Source organism: Asterias rubens, chromosome 7, assembly GCF_902459465.1.
Source record: "Asterias rubens chromosome 7, eAstRub1.3, whole genome shotgun sequence".
NCBI lineage: Eukaryota > Metazoa > Echinodermata > Asteroidea > Forcipulatida > Asteriidae > Asterias > Asterias rubens.
Window position 1 is genome coordinate 8,943,585 of NC_047068.1, and position 25,166 is coordinate 8,968,750.

At 37.9% G+C, this 25,166-nt stretch overlaps 1 protein-coding gene across 4 annotated transcripts in view; it reads right to left on the reverse strand.

Moving 5' to 3' along the window:
• Nucleotides 1-25,166, reverse strand: part of LOC117292651 (rab11 family-interacting protein 4B-like) — a 56,880-nt gene that overhangs the window by 7,154 nt on the left and 24,560 nt on the right. For 3 of the 4 annotated variants that reach the window (XM_033774783.1, XM_033774786.1, XM_033774785.1), the window contains 8 exons: nucleotides 22,791-22,969; nucleotides 20,951-21,127; nucleotides 15,733-15,813; nucleotides 11,368-11,397; nucleotides 6,675-6,710; nucleotides 4,753-4,867; nucleotides 3,073-3,176; nucleotides 318-408 (listed from right to left, as the gene is read on the reverse strand). In XM_033774783.1, the coding sequence (XP_033630674.1) occupies nucleotides 318-408; nucleotides 3,073-3,176; nucleotides 4,753-4,867; nucleotides 6,675-6,710; nucleotides 11,368-11,397; nucleotides 15,733-15,813; nucleotides 20,951-21,127; nucleotides 22,791-22,969 (813 nt within the window). The remainder of the gene's footprint in view (nucleotides 1-317; nucleotides 409-3,072; nucleotides 3,177-4,752; nucleotides 4,868-6,674; nucleotides 6,711-11,367; nucleotides 11,398-15,732; nucleotides 15,814-20,950; nucleotides 21,128-22,790; nucleotides 22,970-25,166) is intronic. The other variant, XM_033774784.1, reaches the window with a different exon arrangement.

Below are 25,166 nucleotides of genomic sequence, written 5' to 3' on the forward strand. Positions count from 1 at the left end.
ATACCTTTGGGTTTTTTAAATATTTCAAAAGGTGGTCGTGTTTTTGAGATATCGCCGAACATCCGGAGCAAATATATTCATGCAGGAAGAATAATCCGTAATTGGAATATTTTTGCAAACAAAAACTATGATTCTCAAAACGCTTTGACTACTGTTAGTAAGTAGATATTGCCAATAGATATTGGTTACTTCAACACATACATTTCCCCTTTTAATTAAGTGCCTCCAGTTGCAGCCTCCAACTCAGAAACAGGCTTAATGTAGGTAAAGTAATTCCTTTGACCTCTACATGCAGCATAAGAATAAGAAATACATACCAGTTGATCTTTATGTCTCCTGACTCTGTCTTCAACACTTTCTTGATGTCTCATCTCGGCTTCTCTTAACTGTTCCTCAAGACTCTGTACCCTGGGCAATGACAATACAGGATAAAATATTAATTTATCATCCTCCTATAGAGAAATAGGTCTGAATGATAGTATAAATAGCAAGTTAACCCTCCTATTCTTAATTTGTAAAATTTCTTCTTTTTTTTTTTCATCACCCATATACACCGATGCATGTTGGCACTGTATACTCAGTTACGATCCCGAGTCCGGTGAAAAAAACAATTACAGGGATATTACTCAGGTGGGATTTGCACCCACGATCGTTGCAATTCTAGAGCAGTGTCTTAACCAACTAGCCCATCACACAGATTACCCGTTAGCTAGAGGCAGTTTGAATCCTAGATCTTGATAACATATTCCTGCAAATTGACCAACCATTTGAAACTATTCAACTACACAAGATGTGTTTTGTGGCACAGTAACCACACTCCTTCTTATTAATTGAAAAAAGATGCAAATCTTTTTAATTGAATTTGTTTGTATGTAATGAGGTTAATTATTTTGAATCCGTTGGTCGTTGGTTCAAATCCTACTCTTGTAAATTTTTCTTTGTTCAACTCAAAATCATATAAAATTTACCAAGTCATTTTCCCCCGTTGTTGATATCAAAAGTAACACCTTCTTATTTCTTTGAATACTCCACTCAAAATTATATAAAACTGCCATTTTGTACTTCACTCTAGCCCAGCCTAGCAAAATAAATGACAGCTTTGACCATCACAAACATGACATTATCTCTCTTGTCTACATTCTACTAGGGTGGGGGGGGGGTGTCGATTGATGCACACCTGCTTGCTGTCATGGGGGGCAGGTGGCGCAACTAAAAAAAAACCATAATTGATTGATAACTCTCCCATTGGATTGTATTGTATATGCACTTAACAATAGACCCAACCTGAAATAGCTTTAGGGTCAAGCGTAGCTACTGCAACCGCACTTGACTTTTGCCCCCGAATGACAAAGTGTTTCTTTAAAAGCGAGAAACTACTGTGTACATTGTTCTCGTATATTTGATAGAAAAGATATTTTATTAATTGAGACAAATTCTGTGGAAAACACAATTAAGGTTTTTCAATAGTCTGAGTATGTGCAAAGATAAAACCTAACAGGGAAAAAATAGAGAGAAAAAAAAACAGTGTCAGCTGCTTTTACATCATGGGGGGTTGGTGTCACATAAATTATTAATGGCACTTTGGCTTGAAGGGACAATTGAAAATCTACTTCTTGACTAAACAAACCGAGACAGGGATCAATGGTGCACACTTTACCTGCATGCAAATGATGCAGGCAATCAATTCGGTTGTACACAACAATAAGAAGTGAAACAAAATGGCTGCCATCTGTACCAGGAAATAACTATGGATCTTTAAAAATAACATGAGCAATTTTTTTTCTGAATGATACCATGTCAATGTTCTACCGTTAAGGTACAACATAAGTAGGATTTGAAACTTTGCATAAAGGAAGTATATCTACAATAGGAGAGGTTTGCAAATACACCATATGAATATTTCTTTTTGAGTAGTGGTGGTTCTGAAGATAACTGGAGTGGTTAAAGTATAACATGTTTGTATGTTGAATGTGAAATTAAATCGGGTTTTTGTCTGTGGATTTTTTTCACAGGTCTGGAGGAGGGGGGGAGGAGTATTGAGTAAACCGTGGTTAACACATTGGTGTATGGGTAAAAAAAACAAATAATATTCTTTATCTTGATGCAAATTTAATGTTCGTTGAAATCACTGCAGATGTCACTGCTCAAATAAAGGATTCAAACTGCCTCTAGCCACCGGGCAAGCACCGTGGTCGAGTGGTAAGACATCTGCGCAGGAATGGCAAAAGTTGGGTGTTTGAATCCCAAGCGAGTTATATACCTGTGGTTTACAAGCGCGCACACATAATGCACGCACAAGCAGAAGGACAATAATAATAATAAAAATAATAATAATAATAATGATAATAATAATAGACCATTTTTATATTGTGCTCTCATGCCTGAGGGGTGTCTCAAAGCACTTCTGACATTATTACCCCTGGTCACTGGGCCAAAAATCATTTCTTAAACCATCTCAGCTGCGTGGGGAGTATACAGCCTGTGCGCAATATATGCGCTTCTCGGCTAAACCAATCACAAGAACCATCTCTGCCCTCACATACCCCTGAGTGGAGAGAAGCTATTATAGCCAAGTGTCTTGCTCAGGGACACAAGGGTCACGACCGGGATTCAAACACACACTCTGCCGGACAGAATCATCAGAGCTTGAGTTCGATGCTCTTATCCACTCGGCCACGACACCCCACATGCATTAAGCCCTTTCTGAACCACCCCCCCTCCACCTGGAATAACTGGTTGACATTAACGAGGGGTCCATACCCCCAAGCTTTGACCCACCCATTGGATCCTCGCCTCGGTATATACCAAGTCCGACTGAAATTTTTTTTAGCCTTCGAGAAAGACTCTGCTAGGGTTGAAACGTCAGGCCATTAACTATTTTTTGCATATACTCTCGGTCCATTTGGTTGGTAAGTTGTTTGCAAACAGCTAATTCTATTTTCTAAAAAATAATTTGAGTTTGATCCATACACAACCTTTGTAGGTCATGACAGCACCAGGAATTTTGACACAGAGATCTGAGCGCCATCGAAGAAGATGTTTACTCAGACAAAAAACATTGGGGACACTTACTGGTGCATGAGCATGATCTTATCACTCTTCAATCGTCCTTGCTGTCCAGCTCGGCTCACCTGATCCTGCTCCAAGACGGTGAGTTGAGATTCTAATTCCAGCACCTGCGGATAGCGACAATGGTGATAAACACTGCTAAAGGGATCATTCAACAATGGTCTTTTTTTTTTTAAAGTAACATTTCTCCCCAAGATTCTCTAGTTTTAAACCCGGTTAAAGGCAGTGGACACTATTGGTAATTGTCAAAGACTAGCCTTCACAGTTGGTGTATCTCAACATATGCATACGTACCTGTGAAAATTTTGAGCTCAATCGGTCATCGAACTTCCGAGATAATAATGAAAGAAAAAAACACCCATGTCACACAAAGTTATGTGCGTTTAAATGGTTGATTTCGAGACCTTAAGTTCTAAATCTGAGGTCTCGAAATCAAATTCGTGGAAAATTACTTCTTTCTCGAAAACTATGGCACTTCAAAGGGATCCGTTTCTCACAATGTTTTATACCATCAACCTCTCACCATTACTCGTCACCAAGAAAGGTTTTATGCTAATAATTATTTTGAGTAATTACCAATAGTGTCCACTGCCTTTAATACTTCCTGCGAACGCGAAGCGAAGTTTTGAAGTTACAAATTTGTAACAATTAATTCGCAACAGTTGCCCTGTGCTCTACTTCTGTGAAATATTTGCAGAGAAAACGGAGCGGCGACGTCAAAATCGTTCTTCCGCAAATCATTTGCAGGAAGCATGAACCGGGCTTTTTCTAATCACAGCAATAACAAATAAAAAACACTCCGTTCAGAAAGGTTTTCAAAAATAAATTTTCTCCGCTTTTGATGGTATTTCGATGATGGAAATGTTTCTTTGGAGGATTTCTCCTCGTGTGAAATTGACATACTAGGACTGAACTTTACATTCAGTCGGCTTTCAATTTTCTCTTGAAGGATTACCAATCCTACCTTTAAAACTCTAATAAAAGCCACTTTATATCAAGAGTAGAAAGAAACCGCCTGAAACACAACACATTCATCACCTCTCAGGTGACTGCCATCTTAAAAAGGTGATTGGGTGAAGAGTCGCTTTAACTCTCTAAGGAGTTAATTGACAAGGAATTCTGGAGTACAAGAAGGGTTAGTTTCCATGCACGACTTTCTTGTTGAGATTTTCTCGTTGAGTTTTAAGGAAGTGTCATGACAGGTTCTAGAGGGCCATGACCCTCGGAGCGAGAAAGCCTTGCTCTTGTACGTGTAAATCGCTTATTGAGTCGGAGAAGTAAACAGGAAAGATGCTAAATATAGAGTATCTTCGGCCTGGATCAGGCTTAATTTTATACAGCTTTGAACATGACAAATCTGGGCCCAGTTCCATAAAGATAGTTACCACAAAAAAGTCTTACTTAGCAGAAATATGTTACGAAAAATGACACAAAGTCTGCATTATTTTGACTTGTGCCCTACTCAATTTTATGCTTAGCAATAAATTTGTCATGCAGTATTTTCTGCTAAACAGCTTTATGAAACTATTTGGTTTGGGTAAATACTTGTACACTATTTGGTTTGGAGACATTGCTCTGTAATCATCCACAGCAAACAGTGCACTTCTAGATAGTGTCCAACACATACAAAAAGGGCTAATAATGGAAAGTGGTTCTGATCGTAAACCAACTCTGCAATAATACCTTATCATTAAGTTCTAAGACGTCCGTATCTGATGCAGCATATTCTCCATAGGCATCTTCCATTGCTCCTCCTTTATTGGGTAGATTGTGTGAAGATGATGAACGGTACAAATGGCTGAAGAGCAGAATAAAAACAGGTCATGATTATGGTGGTGTCTTGAACTTTAGGAGTATGAACAAATAAGTAATAATAATAATAACCCAGGTCAAATTCCAGTTGAACCTAGTTAACTGGTGTCAACTGGTTCAACTGGATAGTGACCAAACTCGTCCATTTTCCATATTAACCAACTGGTTTGGACTAGGTTTAACTGAGTTCAACTAGGTTGAAATTATAAACCAGTAGGTTTCTGTCCATTTTCCATATTAAACCAACTGGTATTAACTGAGTTTAACTAGTTTATCAACTGGTTTTCAACTAGTTCCAGTTAAACCCAGTTTAACTAGGTTCAACTGGAATTTTGACCTGGGAAGTAGGGAGACCGCCAGCATAGGGCTGGATAGCTAGCCTCATTTGGTAGATGTAATGATGAAGGAATGCAGGATTATTTTTTAAACAACTTCTAAATGAAGGCCTAGAACCTAACCATTAAATTGATAAAGTTTAAATGGCGAGCCCCGCTCTATAGTGGTAAACTGTTGGATTACATCCAAGTGGGGTCACGGTGCCATTCACGAGTTGCACAGAAAGCAGCGTACTAATTGACAGTCTACAACATGTACAACCGGCCCTAATGGTTGTAAACCGGTCAATATAACGTCCATTTCAGACAAAATTACTACATTCCTTATAAAGAAAAGTGAACAAATAAAAAAAAAAAATATTTTTTTTAAATAGTTGAGCTGAAAATAGTTGAGCAATATTTTCTGCCAAGAAGTGCTCTGAAATTGGGCCTAAAAATCTAGTTTTCCAAACTATATTTTGGACTTGATTTGGTAGGATTTGCTACAAAATGCAACCAGCAACCCTCTTTTTCTGATTCCTTTGGTCAATTAAAATATGAATCACTAAATAGATGCTCTGTTGCTATATTTGTTTTCCGGATATCATCTGGATCTATAATTTGTTTTAATCTGGTACATGTATATTAAAGGCGTTCTGTCAGTATCACGCAATGTTCAAAGGTACAAAGGTCTCATGTAGATCGTGCAATACTAAACAATACATGGTCACTTATCAGACCCCTACAATCAGTACCCCAATATCAGGAATTATAAAACTAACACAGAGCTAATCAGGAATTATAAAACTAACACAGAGCTAATCAGGAATTATAAAACTAACACAGAGCTAATCAGGGTCAAATTTAATGGCAAGAATAATGGGATCAGCGACACATCTTTAAAAGGAATTGTATACAGGTCAAATTGATGATCACTGTCCAGGAATTACATGTTTGAAAGGGCAAGGCCTTAAGTATTTTGCGAAAGGGGATTCTATGGGAAAATCTGAAAGCCTATTGGAAAATCTGAAAGCATATGGTAAATTTTTGACAGGGCAACCAAGGCAAAGATTAGGGGCAACAGAGACCATGGCATATTTTGTGTCAGCCTACATGGTCACCATGTATTCTAAATAGCCATTATGATATAGGGTGGAAAAAAATGCGATGACACCATTAGGTTTGGGTAAATTTTGTTGAATACACCCAAACCAAAAAGTGCACTCTTACAATGTCGACCATTAATAAAAAGGTCAATGGCGGTAATACTGCAGTGATCATAAAAAAAAAACCTAAAACCAACAAAGCAAATGTTTACATGTTCAAAAAGCACAAACTGAAAAAGAAAAAGAAAACCAAAACCCCCAAGAAGAACCCCCTCCCACAATAACAATTGGAACAACAACAACAATAAAAACAGCAACAACAACAAACACATAAAAAAGACATGAATAATTTCTTACTTGTTGTTAAACTTACTTTGCAAATTCCTTGGATGATATTCTGCGTACCGGGCTGCTCCAAAGGGCAAAAAAAATAATAAAAAAATAGTTTAGCCAAATATTACCAACATATCAGATATTCAACATTGGCGATTCAAATAATGTGGCCACAACTCCATCAAAATTTTACATTCTCTTCTAAGCTTCATGAATAAACAAGACAGCATTGATTTTGGACACGTAGTCAAAACATTTGTGGCTACATTTTGCATAACGTTTGTATGGCTTCAAGAAAAGCCTAAACGCCCTGATTTATATTTATATCAGAATCTCAAAATTTAAAGGAACATGTTGCCTTGGATCGGACGAGTTGGTCTATAAAAAGCGTTTGTAACCCTTTTTTATAAAATGCATATGGTTGGAAAGATGTTTTAAAAGTAGAATACAATGATCCACACAAGTTTGCCTCGAAATTGCGTGGTTTTCCTTTTACTGTGCGAACTAACACGGTCGGCCATTTATGGGAGTCAAAAAATTTGACTCCCATAAATAGCCGACCGTGTTAGTCGACGAGGTAAAAGGAAAACCGTGCAATTTCAATGCATGTTTGTGTGGATCATTGTATTCTACTTTTACAACATCTTTCTACCCATATGCATTTTATAAAAAACGGTTACAAACGCTTTTCAAAGACCAACTCGACCGATGTCCCAAGGCAACATGTTCCTTTAATAAGCAATTATATTCGAGGATTAAGCAAATGCCAAGAAAATGTTCACAGAGGCAGTTGTTTGTGTTGAATAGACAGTGCATTTACAATGTACCATCCCTTCCATCCACAGCACATCAAACACCAAGCAATGAACTAAAACTTAAAACTGATACAAGCAAGATTTATTTAGTCAAATTCACAAACATGCTCAATTAACTCATGAAATGTTTTGAGGCACAGGAAAAAGAGCGATGCATGTGACTACTTAAAAGCCTTCCACTAATTATCACAGCAAAACAGTTAAAACTGCGTCACATCAAAACACACTCAACAATAATTTTCCTTACTTTGTTCTCTTGCAAAACAGTTACCTATAGGCCCAATTTAAAGCCGCTTATTTACGCACTAGCACAACCAAATTTTGCTTACCAGAATTTGGTTACCAATCAAAATAGCAATGCATATGTCATGTATGTTCAATCTGTGACTGGTAACATGCTTATTTCTGCCAAGCAGAAAACTGTTAAGCAGTATTTTCTGTTTTAGCAGCTCTATGAAATTGGCTCCTGGTGCATGTAATGTTAGATGCTCCACATTTCAGGTGCGGAAAGTTAACATTTTGATCTGGCAATTTGGCAACTGTCATTTTGCATAACACTTTTTCAATACTGTTTTTTAGGCAAATTCAGAAACCCAATATTGTTACTTTTATATAATCTGAGAGTAAGAGAAACTGAAAAACGTTAGGGTTATAATTTTATTGTTCAGGAGTTTGTTATAGTTTCGGAGAAATATATGTACATGAGTAGATTGAAGTGTTGATATAGAAAATAGAAAGAATTACAAAGTTAATATTCACAGACGCCAAGCTACAATTGAAACTAAAACAGTTATCAGCTGAAAAGGAAAGAATTAATAAAGTCATTATTCAGTATAGAACAAAAGGAACCGTTAAGATATTATCAGGAATTTCAAAAGAATAACAAAAGTGTTAGTTGATTTAGTAAAATTACACAGAGGTTGTTTGAGGGAATTGCAGAAAGCTAATAAAACTCGTAATCGTCTATTTTTCTCCCCGATTTGACAGCTCTCAGACAAGGGCGATAACAGTGCTACACTGTATCAGTAATGTGGGAGCCGTAGAACATGTAAATTGCTGCTTGACTTTCTCACAGCAACCTTCGTTATTCAAATAGTGGGAGGACGTTTTATAAATCTTTATATCACTACAATCGGTGGGTAACTAAATGTCTAGGGCTCTCGGCCTTTCATCTAGAATAATCAACACAAATTAATGTGAAATGAGGCAATTCACAGGCAAAAATCTAAACATCTTCAAGAAGATTTTCAATTTCTCTCCCAATTTCTCGGGAAAAGAGAGAAAACAAGTCACTTGTGCTGTCAAAGTATTGTGTTTGATTGGTTGCCTTAGAGGTCGACGTGAACAAATCTAGCGACATGAAACACTTCAGAATTGGCTGTGTTTCTCTTCTGCGTAGAATGAGACTGACAAAATATTGTATTACAACATTACTATGCAGACAGTTTGAAGTCTGTTTCTTTAGCTCACACCTGACATTCTATCTTAAAGATGACAGGGTCATTTTCATCTTGCAAAGGGCATTTTGCATTGGAAAATGATAAAGTCTATTGAAGGGACACCAGGACCAATGGCAACATATGCCATTGCCCCTGTGTCGTTTCAGGCCCGTTGTTCCTACATACGGAATGCAGTGTGCAACAGTTCCACTCTATATAAAAATATACACTTTATTGTAAAATTATTCAACATCTCCCAAATATTGCTATAGAAGAAAATAAACACAGGCAACACATCTTTAAAATATATGAAACTCGCTGAATAGATTGAAATTGAAACAGGAAGTAAATGATTGAAATATGAAAATGTGAATCATGCAAAATGGTATACACCACCAGTGTACTGATTTAGCAGGAGAGAGAATTAGCTACATGTACATGTACCTCCATGGTTAATAAAGGCAGTGGACACTATTGGTAATTACTCAGAACAATTATTAGCATAAAACCTTACTTGGTAACGAGTAATGGTGAGCTATTGATAGTATAAAACATTGTTAGAAACGGCTACCTCTGAAGTAATGTAGTTTTCGAGAAAGAAGTAATTTTCCGCCAATTTGATACCTCAGATTTAGAATTTGAGGTCTCGAAATCAAGCATCCGAGAGCACACAACTTCGTGTGACAAGGTGTTTTTTCTTTCATTATTATCTTGCAATTTCGACGACCAATTGAGCTCAAATTTTTACAGGTTTCTTATTTTATGCATATGTTGAGATACACCAAGTGAGAAGACTCGTCTTTGACAATTACCAAAGGTGTCCATGTCTTTAAAGTAGAAGGAAGAGAATAAAAGGGAAAGATGGGTTGACAATCTTTGGTAAGATGATATCCAATAACATGGAGAGAGAGAGGAATATTGCCTGGAGGTAACGCTAAGTATTCCTTGTGCATACCTTGGATTAAACCCCATTATGAATGAGTTTACTGCTGCATTTTAACGAGGTGTTTGGGTCCGTAAGAGGTGAATGTGCTTAGAATACGAACATTCCATTTAGGCAGGGTTGGTAACACATTATTATTAAAGGGATTATACAGGATTGCTGGAGACGACCAAATAGTCGCAAACAGTGGTCATATTTTGTGTGATAAACTTATTCATGAAGTACAAAACCTGTGAAAATTGTGTGAGGCAGGAGAAAATAGTGAAAACCATGCAAATTGTCCAGCATGTAAACACATTGTCTTTAAATTTTGATCCAACAACTGAAATCAGCTGAAATTGCGTTGTGTTAATTATGAGAAAATGGTGAATCCATTTACAATTTTCAGCATGTTAATATATTGTTTATTATTATTTTGGATGGACCCAAAATCATATGTAGTTTTCTTTTTTAAGGGTTGAATACAGATTTCTTAAATATTATGACTTCATCTCAGAGGTAAATATTTCACAGAAAAATATTTAGATCAGTAAAGCTTTCAAGACTAAAATCAAACAATGGTATTGTCTATCCTCCCAGTCCTATATTAATACGGCTACATGTTGTTTATTGACCGCTTGCACCAACGTCACTTGGCTTCTGTCTACCATTTAAGGGGTCAAATTACACGAAAGAATTATGGCAAGTCTGTAAGTTGCGACGCCATAAATACGCACAACAAACTGTGGCGCAACCTGTTGACTGGTTGTCTGTTAGAGAATTCCTTCACTTAAAGGCACCTATGGTAATTGTCTAAGACCAGTATTCTCACTTTGTGTATCTCAACATATGCAGAAAATTACAAATCTGTGAAAATTTGGGCTGGGCTCATTTGGTCTTCGAAGTTGCAAGAAAATATTGAAAAAGAAAAAAACACCCTTGTTGCACTTATTATTGGGCTTTTAGATGCCAAATAAAAGGCTTCAGGCCTGATGTCCTTTAATAGTGTGTAAGGCTACCTGCCTAAATTTGTATTAAACTTTAATAGTTGCCTGCACTAGTAAAGTGGACCTACATGAAGTTGTTTTTGATGTAACGTTTCTGTTTTACAAAAGAACATTTAAGATTTTACAGTAGGCTTAAAGACTGCTGCAAGAATCCAAAAGCACTCTGCATTTGTGTAGGTCAAAGCTAAATCATATTAAATCAGTTGAGCATGCCACTGAACCAACTAAATTGTTGTCCTTGGCCCTAATATCTAGGTTGATACAATTGTGTCTGACATCGATTTTACAAACATGCCCTCAAAATAAAACATCAATATCTGAAATTGAATTACACAATCCGACATGGCAATGTACAGCCAAAGTAAAGTATAAAAAAAAACAAATAAAAAAAAACAATAAAAAAAAACAACAACAACAAAGACTAAAGCGCTTTTATAGCAACACATGACCAAATCCTTCAAAAGGCATGCTTCAATCAACACGATACTGTACAACAATGACTTCTAAAAGTAACTCATTTGGAGTACAAAGATAAACACAACATAGTTACCTCAGGTAGAGTCTGCTATTACAGAGATTGCTACCGAACGAGGGGAAAATATTACCGAAGTAAATGTTAGTGAAGGTTAACTGTGAAAAAAACAACCTTGAGGGTATTTAAGGGACATGATTATGTTTGGCACGATGTACAAACAAACTTCACAAAAGGATATGAGTAAGGTTTAGATATTGGCAAGAGGGGTCTACTGGCAGAAATGTAAACCAATTAAATAAACAAATGAGAAGTTAGAAAAACAGGTCCCTCGCTACATAAACTTTCCATTGCTTTTGATTGAAAAAATTTCTGACTGAATGTTTCATTTATTTGTCTCTTTAAATCAATCAATTTTACCTGTAAATAATCACAGATAACCAGCCACAAAATGTTGCTTTTGAACCCAAACTGATGCCCGACAACAAAATATATTTCTTTCTATTCTTAGGAGAAATGGAAACCTTTTTTTAAACAAAAAAAATTACACAAATTTGTGCAACGATGATATAGAATATGCTCTAGCAATTCAAAGGTCGTGGGTTTTAAATCCCAACTGAGTGGTTTGCCTGTGGATTTTTTTTTCACAGAACTCAGGAAAGTACAGAGTAAACAGTGCTCAATACACATCAGTCTGATTGTTAAAACTAAATTATATAAAAATACATGAAATAATAATAAAAAAAAAACCCCAAACATGGTGGTTAATAATTACATTTAGTTAGTAAACACTGAATTACAGGTCGCACAAAACAAACAACGGACTAGTACATGTACATCATCTCTAAGGGACGTCATCTCCAAAGACTCATTACCAAAAGAAAAATGGTGAAAGAAAACACTCCACTTCATTTCTGAGTGAACCCTAGTTTCTTAAATATGTTGACTTAAGTCTTATTGTAGGACTAGTCCAACCATTCCTCAGACGATTCTCTCTTACTCTCTCCCTCCTTCACCCTCTACTTCATTCCTTTGCCTTTGTCCCTCTCTCATCATTCCTCATGTGATGCTCACTTTGTCTGCTTCCGCTTCTTATTGATGCGACATCTTCAGTTTCATTCGTCTTCATGACTTATTTGTCTTCCTTAATATTGCTTTTCCAATCGACTGCCTCCCCCCTCAGGATTCACTCACATCATTTGCTCTTCTCTCCTCAACTCATTTTCATAAAAAAAAAAACATTATTTCTATTATCTCCACTTGTTTCTGGAAAAAAATTTGGTTACCAGTGAAGATGTGCAACTCTAAAGATATATACTCAGTGAACATTTTCCCACGATGTCTAGCAGAGCAAAATGCTACACACAATGTCTCGGATGCTACTCAAAAATCATCATTTACTATATCAGCATTCAGACTGCACAAAACATATTCATAGTCTCAATATTTTTGCAATGCAAAATTGCTGGATGAAATCGATCCCTGATACCGTAGGCCCCACATAAGAGAACAAAATCTTAATGGAATTCGCATTTTTCGCAACCAGTCCAGACGTGCCACTCTAAAGATATGTACTTGTGCTAACAAAATTTGAATGCATTTTTGCAGTTTCTTGGTTGAAACACTCACTCGTCAGAAACTGTTTTGCAGTTTCTTGGTTGAAACACTCACTCGTCAGACACTGTTTTGCAGTTTCTTGGTTGAAACACTCACTCGTCAGACACTGTTTTGCAGTTTCTTGGTTGAAACACTCACTCGTCAGAAACTGTTTTGCAGTTTCTTGGTTGAAACACTCACTCGTCAGAAACTGTTTTGCAGTTTCTTGGTTGAAACACTCACTCGTCAGAAACTGTTTTGCAGTTTCTTTGTTGAAACACTCACTCGTCAGAAACTGTTTTGCAGTTTCTTGGTTGAAACACTCACTCGTCAGAAACTGTTTTGCAGTTTCTTGGTTGAAACACTCACTCGTCAGAAACTGTTTTGCAGTTTCTTGGTTGAAACACTCACTTGTCAGAAACTGTTTCTTGGTTGAAACACTCACTCGTCAGAAACTGTTCTGTACAGTGCCCAATTTCTTTTGCAAAAAAGAAGAAGTATGGCCAAGTTAAAAGAGCATTGCCTGGCGCCACAATTTGATCACTAAAATGGGGCATTCTATTTGTTAAGTCTGTGAATAATGTATTCTCGCATTTTCAAGCCCCAATTGTATTCTCTCTTTCTCAGTGTTTCCATTTATGTAATCACACGCACACTTTCCTCTTACAAATAAAGGTAAGTCAAAAGGGATGACGGCATAATGAAAGTACCTGACATGCAGCAGACAATTAACAATACACTCAGAATAAAAAACATTTAGTTCTTATTAATTTTGTGAGACTGTCTGAAATGGGAGTCTTTGGCTAGGGTTGGATAGCCGCACTGATACAATGTTGTGGCATAATGATCTAGCCAGAGCCGCAGCCATGATTGGCTTTGGCTTTACATGCATGTATACACCTTAGGCTCTTTGAAAACTGGCTCCGGCTCAAGCTTGGGCTTCGCCATCAATGTTAGAGCAGTGTACATTTCAAACGGAGCTGAGGTTTGGACAAATCTCATTCTCAACATCATCATTTCACTGTAGTGCAGCGGATAAGCAAACAAATTGTGCACTTTTTGACTATGTCTTGTTCCCTGAATACAACGTGAAATAACCAAAAAGACTGCACAAAAAACGAATGTGTGGGTACCAGTATAATGACTCTTTAAGATAATCATCATGGTTACCAGACTATTTTTGTCTGTTTGCAGAGGCGACTTCGCCATCAAAATTCTTTTGGGAAATAAAATCTGCGTTCAGCAAACTTCCCCAAGATCGATAACTGATGTACGCAACTATTAACCAGCAGAGGGGAGGGGACGATATTCATGCGACAGGCTCTCTTTCAAACCTTTAAGGGAACAGGTTGCCCAATGGATCGGACGAGTTGGTCTATGAAAAGTGTTCGAAACAGTTTGTTTTGAAATGCATGGGTTAGAAAGATACTTTAAAAATAGAATATAATGATCCACACAAGTATAACTCGAAATTGCAGAGTTTTCCTTTAACGTCGCAAACTAACACGGTCAGCCATTTAATGGAGTCAAATATTTGAATTCACAAAATGGCCCACAGTGTTTGTTCTCTACGTAAAAGGAAAACCGTGCAATTTTGAGGCATGGATGTTTGTGTGAATCATTATATTCTACTTTTAAATAATCTATCTACCCATTTGCACTTCATAACAAACGCTTTTCAACGACCAACTCGACAGATCCAAGGTATCCTGTTCCTTTGAGATATTTTAGCTACGCCAGTATCCCCAAGGCACATCAGATCCAGTCAATCGTCCAACCACAGCAACAAGTATCAACTCAAAAAGGGCCAAATATTTCTTGACTCATCCTCACTCAAACCTCACCACCTTTCTCCCCCCTCAAAAAGTTAAGATGCATGCTGAAAGTGACTTGTCGAATGTAGTTCACATGAAAGGTGTGGTGAACCACTAACAATTAAGTGCTATTCACACGACAGCAATTTAACAGCGGTCCCTTGCTTAATTCTAGCATGGTTGTAAAATGTAGCAATTGTTTGACAGGATTTTACAAAATAATATATTATTGTTGTCCTTTTACACAAGGTACATTTTGTTAAAATGGTATAACCATGCTAAAATTTAGCAAGGGACCCTTGCTAGATGGCTCTTGTGTGACAGTGACTTTAGAATACAGATGTTACAAAGTGGTTTGATGTTACAAAGTGGTTTGATGATAGAAATCGGAATGTAGAGATGTGTCTCATGACAGACTCAACTAAAAATCCACACTTTCCGACATTCAACACACGGTACAGCTTTGATTCAACAACAAAAACATCACCAAATTTGTTAGGAATTAAATTTTTCCTTTGGGACGATAATCTGGACGGTTTCTCTTTTGAAATTTATTCAAAACTCAAATTTGAATTGTCCCTGCAACAACAGAGCCTCTGAAGGAATGAATTTGTCTATAATTTCTCCCCTCGTTGCGATTAAAACCGCAAATTTGCACTGTTCAATTTAAGACCCTAATTAGAAATTCCCAGGTGTCTTTCTTTCGCCTCCAACACAGCGCATACTACAAAGTACCTCAAAGCACTATTATCATCAGATCATAAGCACATCATTAGTACCCTTTGATACCTTGGATGTCTTGCGCAGAAGCCCCTTTGTAGCTTACAATTTCATCAATGAATTTGACGTGCGTATGGAAAGGCAAATTTGAAAGTAGTGTTTTTTGTTGGCGATCAAAGCTACATCTTTCCTTTGAGATATAATGTTATGTGACAGTGATACACAGCATGCAGTGAGTTACAAGTGTTACAAAACATGGAAAGGGGAGGGCAGTGAGTGGGGGGGGGGTTGGTTGTTATTACTCGGTCTGTACCATTTCATTCGTCGCATGTGAGACCAAACGTCTCTCTTCATCATGATCTGCCGTGAGCGGGTATCAAATGGCTGCAGAGAACTATGGGAAGGAATAAGTAAGCAGGTAATAAGGAAATAGATGGCTGACTGAATAGTGGGGGGTCGTCTTGAAACTGAAGGAGTTTGGACAGGGAGTGGCACATTTTGTTATACAATGAATCATCTAGTACAAGTTGAAGGTGGGAAACAGTGATTTGGCTGTCAATTTATTCACTGTTTGTTTGTTTATTTTTGTGCGAATTATTACGGCCAATGAATTTCCTTTGGGTGGGTTACAGGTTTTAAGTCAATGAAATGGTTTTGTACAACACATATTTTGTTTATGTATTTCCACTGGTACCACTCACTATACATGTACATCTAACAGGGTGTTTCTGGTCTGCGACCAGTTGGCGATTTGCGAACACACAATTTGCGTTTTGCAGAAAACGGAAAATCCTTGGCCGTAATTATTTATTAATGCATTAGGTGTCATCAATTGTCATCTGTCAAACAACACAAATGATTAATGAACATTTAATAGTACACATTTAAAATATTTGATTACTATCAGTTATAGTTAATATATGAAATGCAGCGATAAAATGTGTTATGACAATGAGTTAGCATAATTAATATCAACAATTATTTGAGTTTTCCTTACATGAGTACATAGTAAACACTTCAACTTTAATTATGATAAACGGAAAAGACACGAAAACTGTGTTCAATTATTACTATGTAAAGCACAATTCAAACACCTCTCCGAAGTTGTGGGTGCTCTGAAAACATAAGCATGCGATATTGTACACAAAACCCTGTGTCATACATTACTGGTCTTGGTCCAAGACTAAGTCATACCCTAAACTTGATTAGCTTTGTTCTTGAATTCATCTCGATCGAGGGCACGCTTTTTGTTTATAAATTCATCGTGGCTGATGACTATCTGTTGTAGTCAAACTAACGATAGTGACGCCCTCCATTATTGGAATTGATCCATTTTGGTGCGAATGTCTTGAAACCAAGACTATACTTTCACACCTGAGCTATGAATTCCCCGGGAAATTCCTGGGAAACTCTGGTTGACCTTCTCACACCAACGCTGTAACAGTTTGTCAGTCTGAACATGGTCCGAAACACCCAAAAGTGAGCAGTGGTGTCTGGTAAGGTTGTTCCTTTTCTTTGATTCTGAACAAAAGATGCACGAGATTGCAGGCTAGTTTGACAAACATTGGCTTGTGATGAATTCGATTGAAAACTTGATGATCAGATGGCAAAGAAATTGCTTTTTGAAGATTGCTATCGTACAGCTCTCTGAAGACCTTACAAGATTTCTTTTTTCAATCTTCTAGGGGGCAACTGGTTTGTGATATTCATACCTTCATTCCCCATCCAGTCAATATTATAATGTAATTCAACATTGCGGTTGCCTGTACGTGCTTTTAAATGAGTTTTTTTTCCCCCTCTGCAGTCGCAAACATCTTCTGTACCCTGCAGGCAAGTACTACATGTTATCTGCACGTGCATCTTCCACACTTTTTAAACAATTTTCTTGTTTTGCTTTTACTAAGGCAAATAGGCACTTCAGATTCAGGCAAACATATTCATTTTATATACACTGTGGATTGTAAATAATACATTGTACATTATATTTAACTTGTAAATATTAATAATGAATAGGGTAGATGGCCTTAGCTTTCGATCCAAACTGGACCTGCTTCAGAGGCAACTTGTAAATATTAGTTATGTTTTGGACGATGACTGTTTGGAAATTGGATTAAAAACTTGCAAGCAAGTGATGTTGACAAAGGGAAACTAGCTTTATGCAAACGTTATAAATGTAAGAAGTTAAAAGTATTAAGATAGATAGAGCTGGGAATTTTTTTTTATCACAAATTGAGTTGTGTGTTCAAATATAAACTATTTTTTTTTTGGGGGGGGAGGGTAAACAAAGAATTGACTAGAGTGGGATTCGAACCAACGACCTCCGGATTAACGTGCCGGCGCTCTACCAACTGAGCTATCTAACCCTATGTTGGCGGTGTCCCTATTTTATCAATATCTTTGTTCGGGGGGTGCCAGTCAGCAACAATATAGAAAATAGTGAGCCTTTTCATTCACCATTTAGTTTTTGAGAAAGAATTTGCTGGGGTTTGAAACGTCAGGCCATTAACTAATTTTTGCATTTATACCATCGGTCCATGTGGAAGGTAAGTTGTTTGCAACAGCTAATTCTATTTTACCATTTAGTTGAGTGACAACACTTTAGGTCACAATAGCACCCTTATTAGAGTTCTGTTTACCATTCTGAAAACTGTGTGGCTGTTCAGTCTTTATTTTTCGTTTAACAACTATTTTTCTGATGGGATTAAAACCGATCACTAGTGACCAGCCGGCGCCGGCCGGCGCTTGCAAGAGTTAAATCAACTCTTTTTAACCGTATTAATTTTGGATTTTACCCATACACCGATGTGTAATAGCACTGTATACTCAGTACTTTCCCCCCGAGTCATGTGAACAAATATCACAGGCATGTTACTCGGGTGGGATTCGAACCCACGACCCTTGCAATTCTAGAGCAGTGTCTTATTAACTAGACTACAGAGGTTGCCCCGTAGCTAGAGGCAGTCCGAATCCTATGTTTTGGCAGCGGGTACCGATATGACAATAAGAGATGTTAAATTTGCATCGGGGCTAAAGAATATTAATTTTGGTTTTTACCCATACACCGATGTGTGTTAGCACTGTCTTCTTAACCGCTTCAATGATGGACGCTACAGTACATGTACTATGCCTACATGCAGTAACAATGTATGAACGAACAAAATTTACAAAGACTCTGGACACATTTGGAGTGAATCGAATGAAACTTTGGTTTAGAATCCTTCACACTTCTCCAAATTGCAATTACTTCGCAGTGTGCCTTGAAGCCAGTCTCGCTTTATCGAGTCCTGTGGCTCTAGGTCATATCGAGTCAAAGACAATTCCTCGTGGTTGAATGGCGATACGGCCACACACTCGTTGAATGTGATTAGAATGTAATATACAGCTGGGGGATTAGTGTACTTCGTATGGAGTGTGACAGACATTTCATGCTCACTTGAGCCCACTGTTAAAAAGAGCGGTCGTCAACTAAAGTGGAATACTCAACGGGATTCAAATGCCAGGACTTGGCTATACGGTATTTGATTCATTTATTTTAAAACATTTTCTTGGTTACTGAACCTAAACTCTGTCTCGACTTGTAAGCCTGGGGACGTCTTCGCACAAAGGGAGGAGAAACGTATTAAAGAATCATATTAAATGTGGGAGGGCAGACGGTAGACAGGACGACCCATGAGGGATCAGAACCCAGGTTTGCAGAGTTGAGCAACTTTGCGTGTCAGTGATCTGATGCGGCATTTAGAGTGCATGATAGGTAACATCCGAGTCTAATTTAATTGCAATACCTTCGTTTTACAGCGCCCACTGGAGCACAGACTTCTTTGAGCCTTAATCACAAAATTTCATACTAAGCAGCATCAAAGTATGGGACCGATTGTCTCAGGCCGGAGTTTGATCCTCCGTAGTCGGATTGAGTCTGAGAGGGATTTGAACCTAGGTCTGCAGAGGTGAGTTACCTTGCATCTACAGTGACCTGTAGGGTACATCAAGTGAGGGTAGGTATGTTTCAGAGTCTAATCTTGGACCTGACCATAAATTCTCAATGGTCGCAGAACTGGAATTTCATCTTTGTGAGGGCAGGGCCAATTTCTTTTTGAAAAGGGCAAAGTTTCCATTTGAAAATTTAAAAATAGATGAGAAAGAGAAAACCAGGGCCGAGACCAGGGCAACAGTGGCCAGGCCTGAGTCACTCTGAGACCAGGGGGACAACGGACCCATTAAGGGTTTGCAGAGACAATGTTTAAGTTTCTTTAGGATTGTAAAATAGTAAGACACTTTCAGTTGGCTGTCTCTAGAAATTGCCTTGTGTGACAAGACACTTGTGTCCAATGAAGCAATGAGATGGGTTTGGTTGTCAGCAACCTCTCTCCTACTCGCATCAGTCAAGTAGAGTTTGAGAGCAAATGGCATCTTATGATTTGCAGAGATGAGCTACCTAAGGATGTACATCAATCTGATAATGAGGAACTTCAAAAGATTACCTTGGTTGCATCGGTTGTGCCTGCAAAACCCTAAACCTGATCCAATATGCTAGATTCAGTTCGCTTGGGTTGACAGTTGTCAGCGGCAATCTTAGAGACACTGGACACTATTGGTAATTGTCAAAGACCATCCTTCTCACTTAGTGTATCTCAACATATGCATAAATTAACAAACCTGTGAAAATTTGAGCTTGATTGGTCGTGGGAGTTGCGAGATAACTATGAAAGAAAAAAACACCCTTGTCACACGAAGTTGTGTGCTTTCAGATGCTTGATTTCGAGACCTCAAATTCTAAACTTGAGGTCTCGAAATCAAATTCATGGAAAATTACTTCTTTCTCGAAAACTACATCACTTCAGAGGGAGCCGTTTCTCACAATGTTTTATACTATCAACCTCTCCCCATTAAGCGTTACCAAGTGAGGTTTTATGTTGATAATTATTTTGAGTAATTACCAATTGTGTCCACTGCCTTAAAGTCGATCCAATAATGGCATTCACTGTACAGAGTCCACTGAATGTGATCTGGCCATCTCATTGAGATCTCATGTCGGCGCTGACGGTAATAATGTGTTAAACCCAATGTCATCAAGAGTGTCATTATTTGGCAACGTGTCTGGACCCAAATTCAATCAAATCCAAGCTGCTCGATGATACATCAGACACAGTTCACAATTCCAAATTGTTGAAGCTGATCTTGAGATTTGCTGTCGACTTCCTTTGTACTTAATTGTTGCATAAATGATCGGTCAGCAGATGATTTTCACTCTCTGCCTTACTTTGGTGATATTAATTTAAATGAACAAGAAGCACGATAGCTACACAATGATGCTGATTACCATTTTCATAAAAACATACAAATGAGGATTTTTGAGACGCTGGCTGACAAAAATCAGTAAAATGTAATTTGTCCTTTAAAATCAGAATGTAATTTTACTCAAGAAAAAACATATTGAGGAATGAAAATATTATGAACCATGCAACAATGTTAGGGTCAACATCATTTGAACTTTGAATGACCTTTGACAACTAGACGACCTTAGAGGTACCTACCCATTGTTCGTGCTCGTCGGTGTTTGTCTCTCCACGGTATCAGCCGAATCGCTGAGGCTGGCAACATCTTGCACCTCTAAATCGATGCCGGTGGGATTCTGACCAAAGTCTTCAAATCTCTGCTCTTCATCGCTGGGTAGAGAGGAGGTGGCATTGTCATCCACAAGCTTGGGAACTCTGAGCATGGGGTGAGAACAAATCCTTAAGAAAATCTGAAGACAAGTTTCATTCAGGAACACTTTATTGGGTGGTCAGGTTGGTGAAGGGTGATCTCTGGTCGCCTTCCAGCTCTGGAACCCTGGTTCAAGTCCCACCAGGGGCACCATGTGGACTGGGTTTCAGTCTTGACTGGGGTGGTTTTTCTCTTGAATAATTCTCTGGGGTTTTCCTCCCACAACTCTGAAAGTTCTTCATGGTCTTCTCTCTTCTTGTTTGATTCTAAGAAGAGCGTTAGGAATATTTTTCAAAATACAAATGTCCAAACAGAGCCTACATGTATGTACATGTTGACAAGTAGTCTGGCCCCTTTTATGGGGGAAGTCTAAGTTACAGCACACTGGGAACCCTAGCAAAATGGCCACCTCTTAATTTGCACATGCCTGACTGCATTCCAGGTACCGTTCATAGAGTTATATATAAGAACTAGAGGGCGCACTGACCTATAAACGCGCCCCGGCATGCGTATAGGCGGCCATTTTCTAAGTTGACAAATCAGCCATCTCACAGCGTGTGTTTGTGCGGCCATTTTGTAAGTTGAACAAACAGCATCGCGTGAGGGTTCGATAAAAAAAACCTCAAACGTGTATTTCATATTCAACGCGCGTACAGAATGGCGCGCTTGTCATATTGCAGTCCCGTCGCATTTGTGCACGCAGCATCACCAGTGCGCCCTCTAGTTCTTGTATATAACTCTATGGTACCGTTAGAGGATATACAGCATACTACGCAGTGCAAACACACAAACATGTATGGCAAAATGGCGACACGCTTTGGGCTTTGTATAATTTTTTTCTTGGACAAACTAAATGATACTTACATTGTACCTGTATGGTAATTTTTGCTATATATAGACACATGTTACACAATATGGATTTTGCATTCGAATCCATTATTAAAATGTGCAGCGTTCAAACATGACTCACTCAGTGGTCCATGGGTTCTGTGTAAACGACTACATCATGTTTTTTTACTATGGTGGTACCATATGCTGAGATTTTTATCAAGCGTTATCCTATAGTTTCTTCAACGACGTAAAAATGTACAAGTAACATGTTTCATAGTTTCTGTAGTTGATTTACAATATTTCCTGCATACAATGTTTAGACATTTTAACTATACTTATGTGCACCGTGTTCTACATGTATCGCGGCACATTTGGGTGATTTTTTTAACACTATTTAGAACCATAAAAATGTAAATGTTCAATCGAATGGTTGGTCGGTTAAACCATCACAGGCTTACCTCACTGACCCAAAATGTAGCAGTCAGTGAAGTGGTAGGCTGGCTTAATAACACTCCGCACTAATACTTTTACAAATCTATTTCTAATACAAATTTCCCCTACAGAAATGCCCCTTCATGAGGGAAGTTCAAGGCCAGCTTATCAAACCTAACTCTTTTTTCTTCTTCATCGCTTTCACTTTTAAATGTCACTGAATGAAACAAATTCAAATTCTCACTGTTTGATTGTGAGCAATTACATGGTAAGAAGGAAGAAACAATCACACTAATATTGAGAATTAAGATCTCATCAAGGGACGTTGCATCAGTAAACATTGCATAACATTCCTCGCAATTTAACAAACGAAGGAGAAATCCTGAGTAATCACAATGCACTTACCTCAAACCATCCGAAGAGAAAAATCCATTCATGTTAACAGAGGGAACGGCAATAGCACTATCCGTATCGTCACCATCTATCGCGGGACTGTAACCGTCGTATAGCAAAGGCGACGTGTTATCCTCGCTCATGTCCGTAAGGGCACTATCGTCATATTCGTTGAATGTACTCTCCGATGTCTGTAAATCACACGGAAACACGAAGTACATGTATTGTTATTAATTTAATAAATTACAGAGGACTTGTTCAACGCCAAATTTGATCACACAGTGCTTTTCATTTCTGCCCGTGGTGCGTGTAGCAGACACTGCGGTTGATGATACAAAATACCAGTGCACAAATGTAGAGCTGTATTGGAACTTTAATTTGTGGTGAGAAGAAAATACATTTGGGCATTCAGCTATTCAAGACAGCGTTGTGAATAACAGCGGGGAAAAACAAGTCTTAATAGATAGGTTTTCCTGTTTGTTCAGCGTTACTGCCCACTCTCATCCACTAATGGGTAAAGTAGCTGCCGGTGAGCTGATTAAATATCTGTCAGGTCATTTTAGTTGTTTGTTTACTTTCCCAGTGCTAAATTATTATGTAAAACATTCATTCTGTGGGTTAGATGTTTAGTTTCACTAAATACTTTCCTAAAATTCAGTACACATTATTAGTTTTCTTTCAAATCAACTCTTTTAAAGTCTTGAATGTATTTAAATTTAGAAAACAAAAGCAAATGAAGACCAGGCATATTTTTTTGAGATCAAATTTTCTTTCTAATACAATAAAAGAACAAACAAATTTAAAGCAATCTTTACATTTATACTATCGATAATTTTCAGGATAAAAATATTATCCTAGAGTTAACTTACAACAAAATTAAAGCTAATACATGGGACAAGGATACTTGTTGCCAGATAAATTAACGCTAGCATGCGTTCTAAGAATGTATGACACAAATATTTTTTGTTAGAATCCTGATATGCGAATCACACCCGAATGTGAGCAACCACTACGTGGTTCTCAGTTAGGCAAAGTTCAAGATTGTTTCCAACTACATGTAACCTGAAACGGAGGTCAAGACTTGTTCTCAGTTTTCTACATTGAGCCGTGAAAAATTGATTTACTTTCATATTTTTTCGGCTTAATTTGACTTTCCCCAAAATATTGTCTAATTTTATGACTGTGATTTACGCCAAACTAAAGTATTTGGAGAAACAGAATCGCGCACATGAAAACAAAAAATGGTTGGGAAACCAGCCGCGGATTACACCAAACTCATCCTAACTTAGGAATAATCTTACAACTTAAGACAAGTTAAGTTCCCTATCTGAAGACGTAGGACGCATTGAACACATCCTTAGCTAGGACGGGTTACTCGTCCTAACTCGAGATAGGATTAATCCTAGTGTTTCGTGAAATCTGTCGCAGCTCTTTTCAGAGCCAACACTCACACAAAAGATATTTACACATGGTTGTACCTTCAAGTTTACCATGTTCACTATTTTCTATCTATGGTTAGGGACCATTGGGATCATCTTTGCACCTGATGTTCAAATACGCACAAGACTTGAACAGTCTATTGATATTACATATTGTCAGTTAAAGGCAGTGGACACTATTGGTAATTACTCAAAATAATTATTAGCATAAAACCTTACTTGGTTTTGACGAGTAATGGGGAGAGGTTGATAGTCTAAAACATCGTGAGAAACGGCTCTCTCTGAGGTGCCATAGTTTTCGAGAAAGAAGTAATTTTCCACGAATTTGATTTTGAGACCTCCAGTTTAGAACTTGAGGTCTCGAAATCAACCGTCTAAACGCACACAACTTTGTGCGACAAGGGTGTTTTTTTTTCTTTCATTATTATCCAAGGTCGATGACCGATTGAGCTCAGATTTGCACAGGTTTGTTATTTTATGCATATTATAATGTTGAGATACACCAACTGTGAAGGCTAGTCTTTGACAATTACCAATAGTGTCCATTGCCTTTAAAGAGTTACCCATGAAGCACCCAGCAGGTCATGTGCAGTGCCCTTCAACTTCTTACCTCAACCTTTCTCAGGTTCAGTCTTGAATTCAAACAAGTACACTTGGGACCACTGTACTATTATTTCAGACGGAAGAAGGAAAACAAAACCTGATCTGGCTGAGAGGGCACCATGTATTGAACTTTTGTCCATGATATAAAAAACATGCCCATCTTGTTGTGTTATTCCCAGCACACATCAGAAAGGGAATTGACGTGGAGAGAAAATTGATTTCCTTTTCATCGAAATGTGGATTTACCGGAGATTGTTGCCTACGGTGCACACTCCACAGGGAACTGAAAAATACATATCGATACTGGTGGCAATACATGTTATCATTCTATTGTCTATTATTCCAG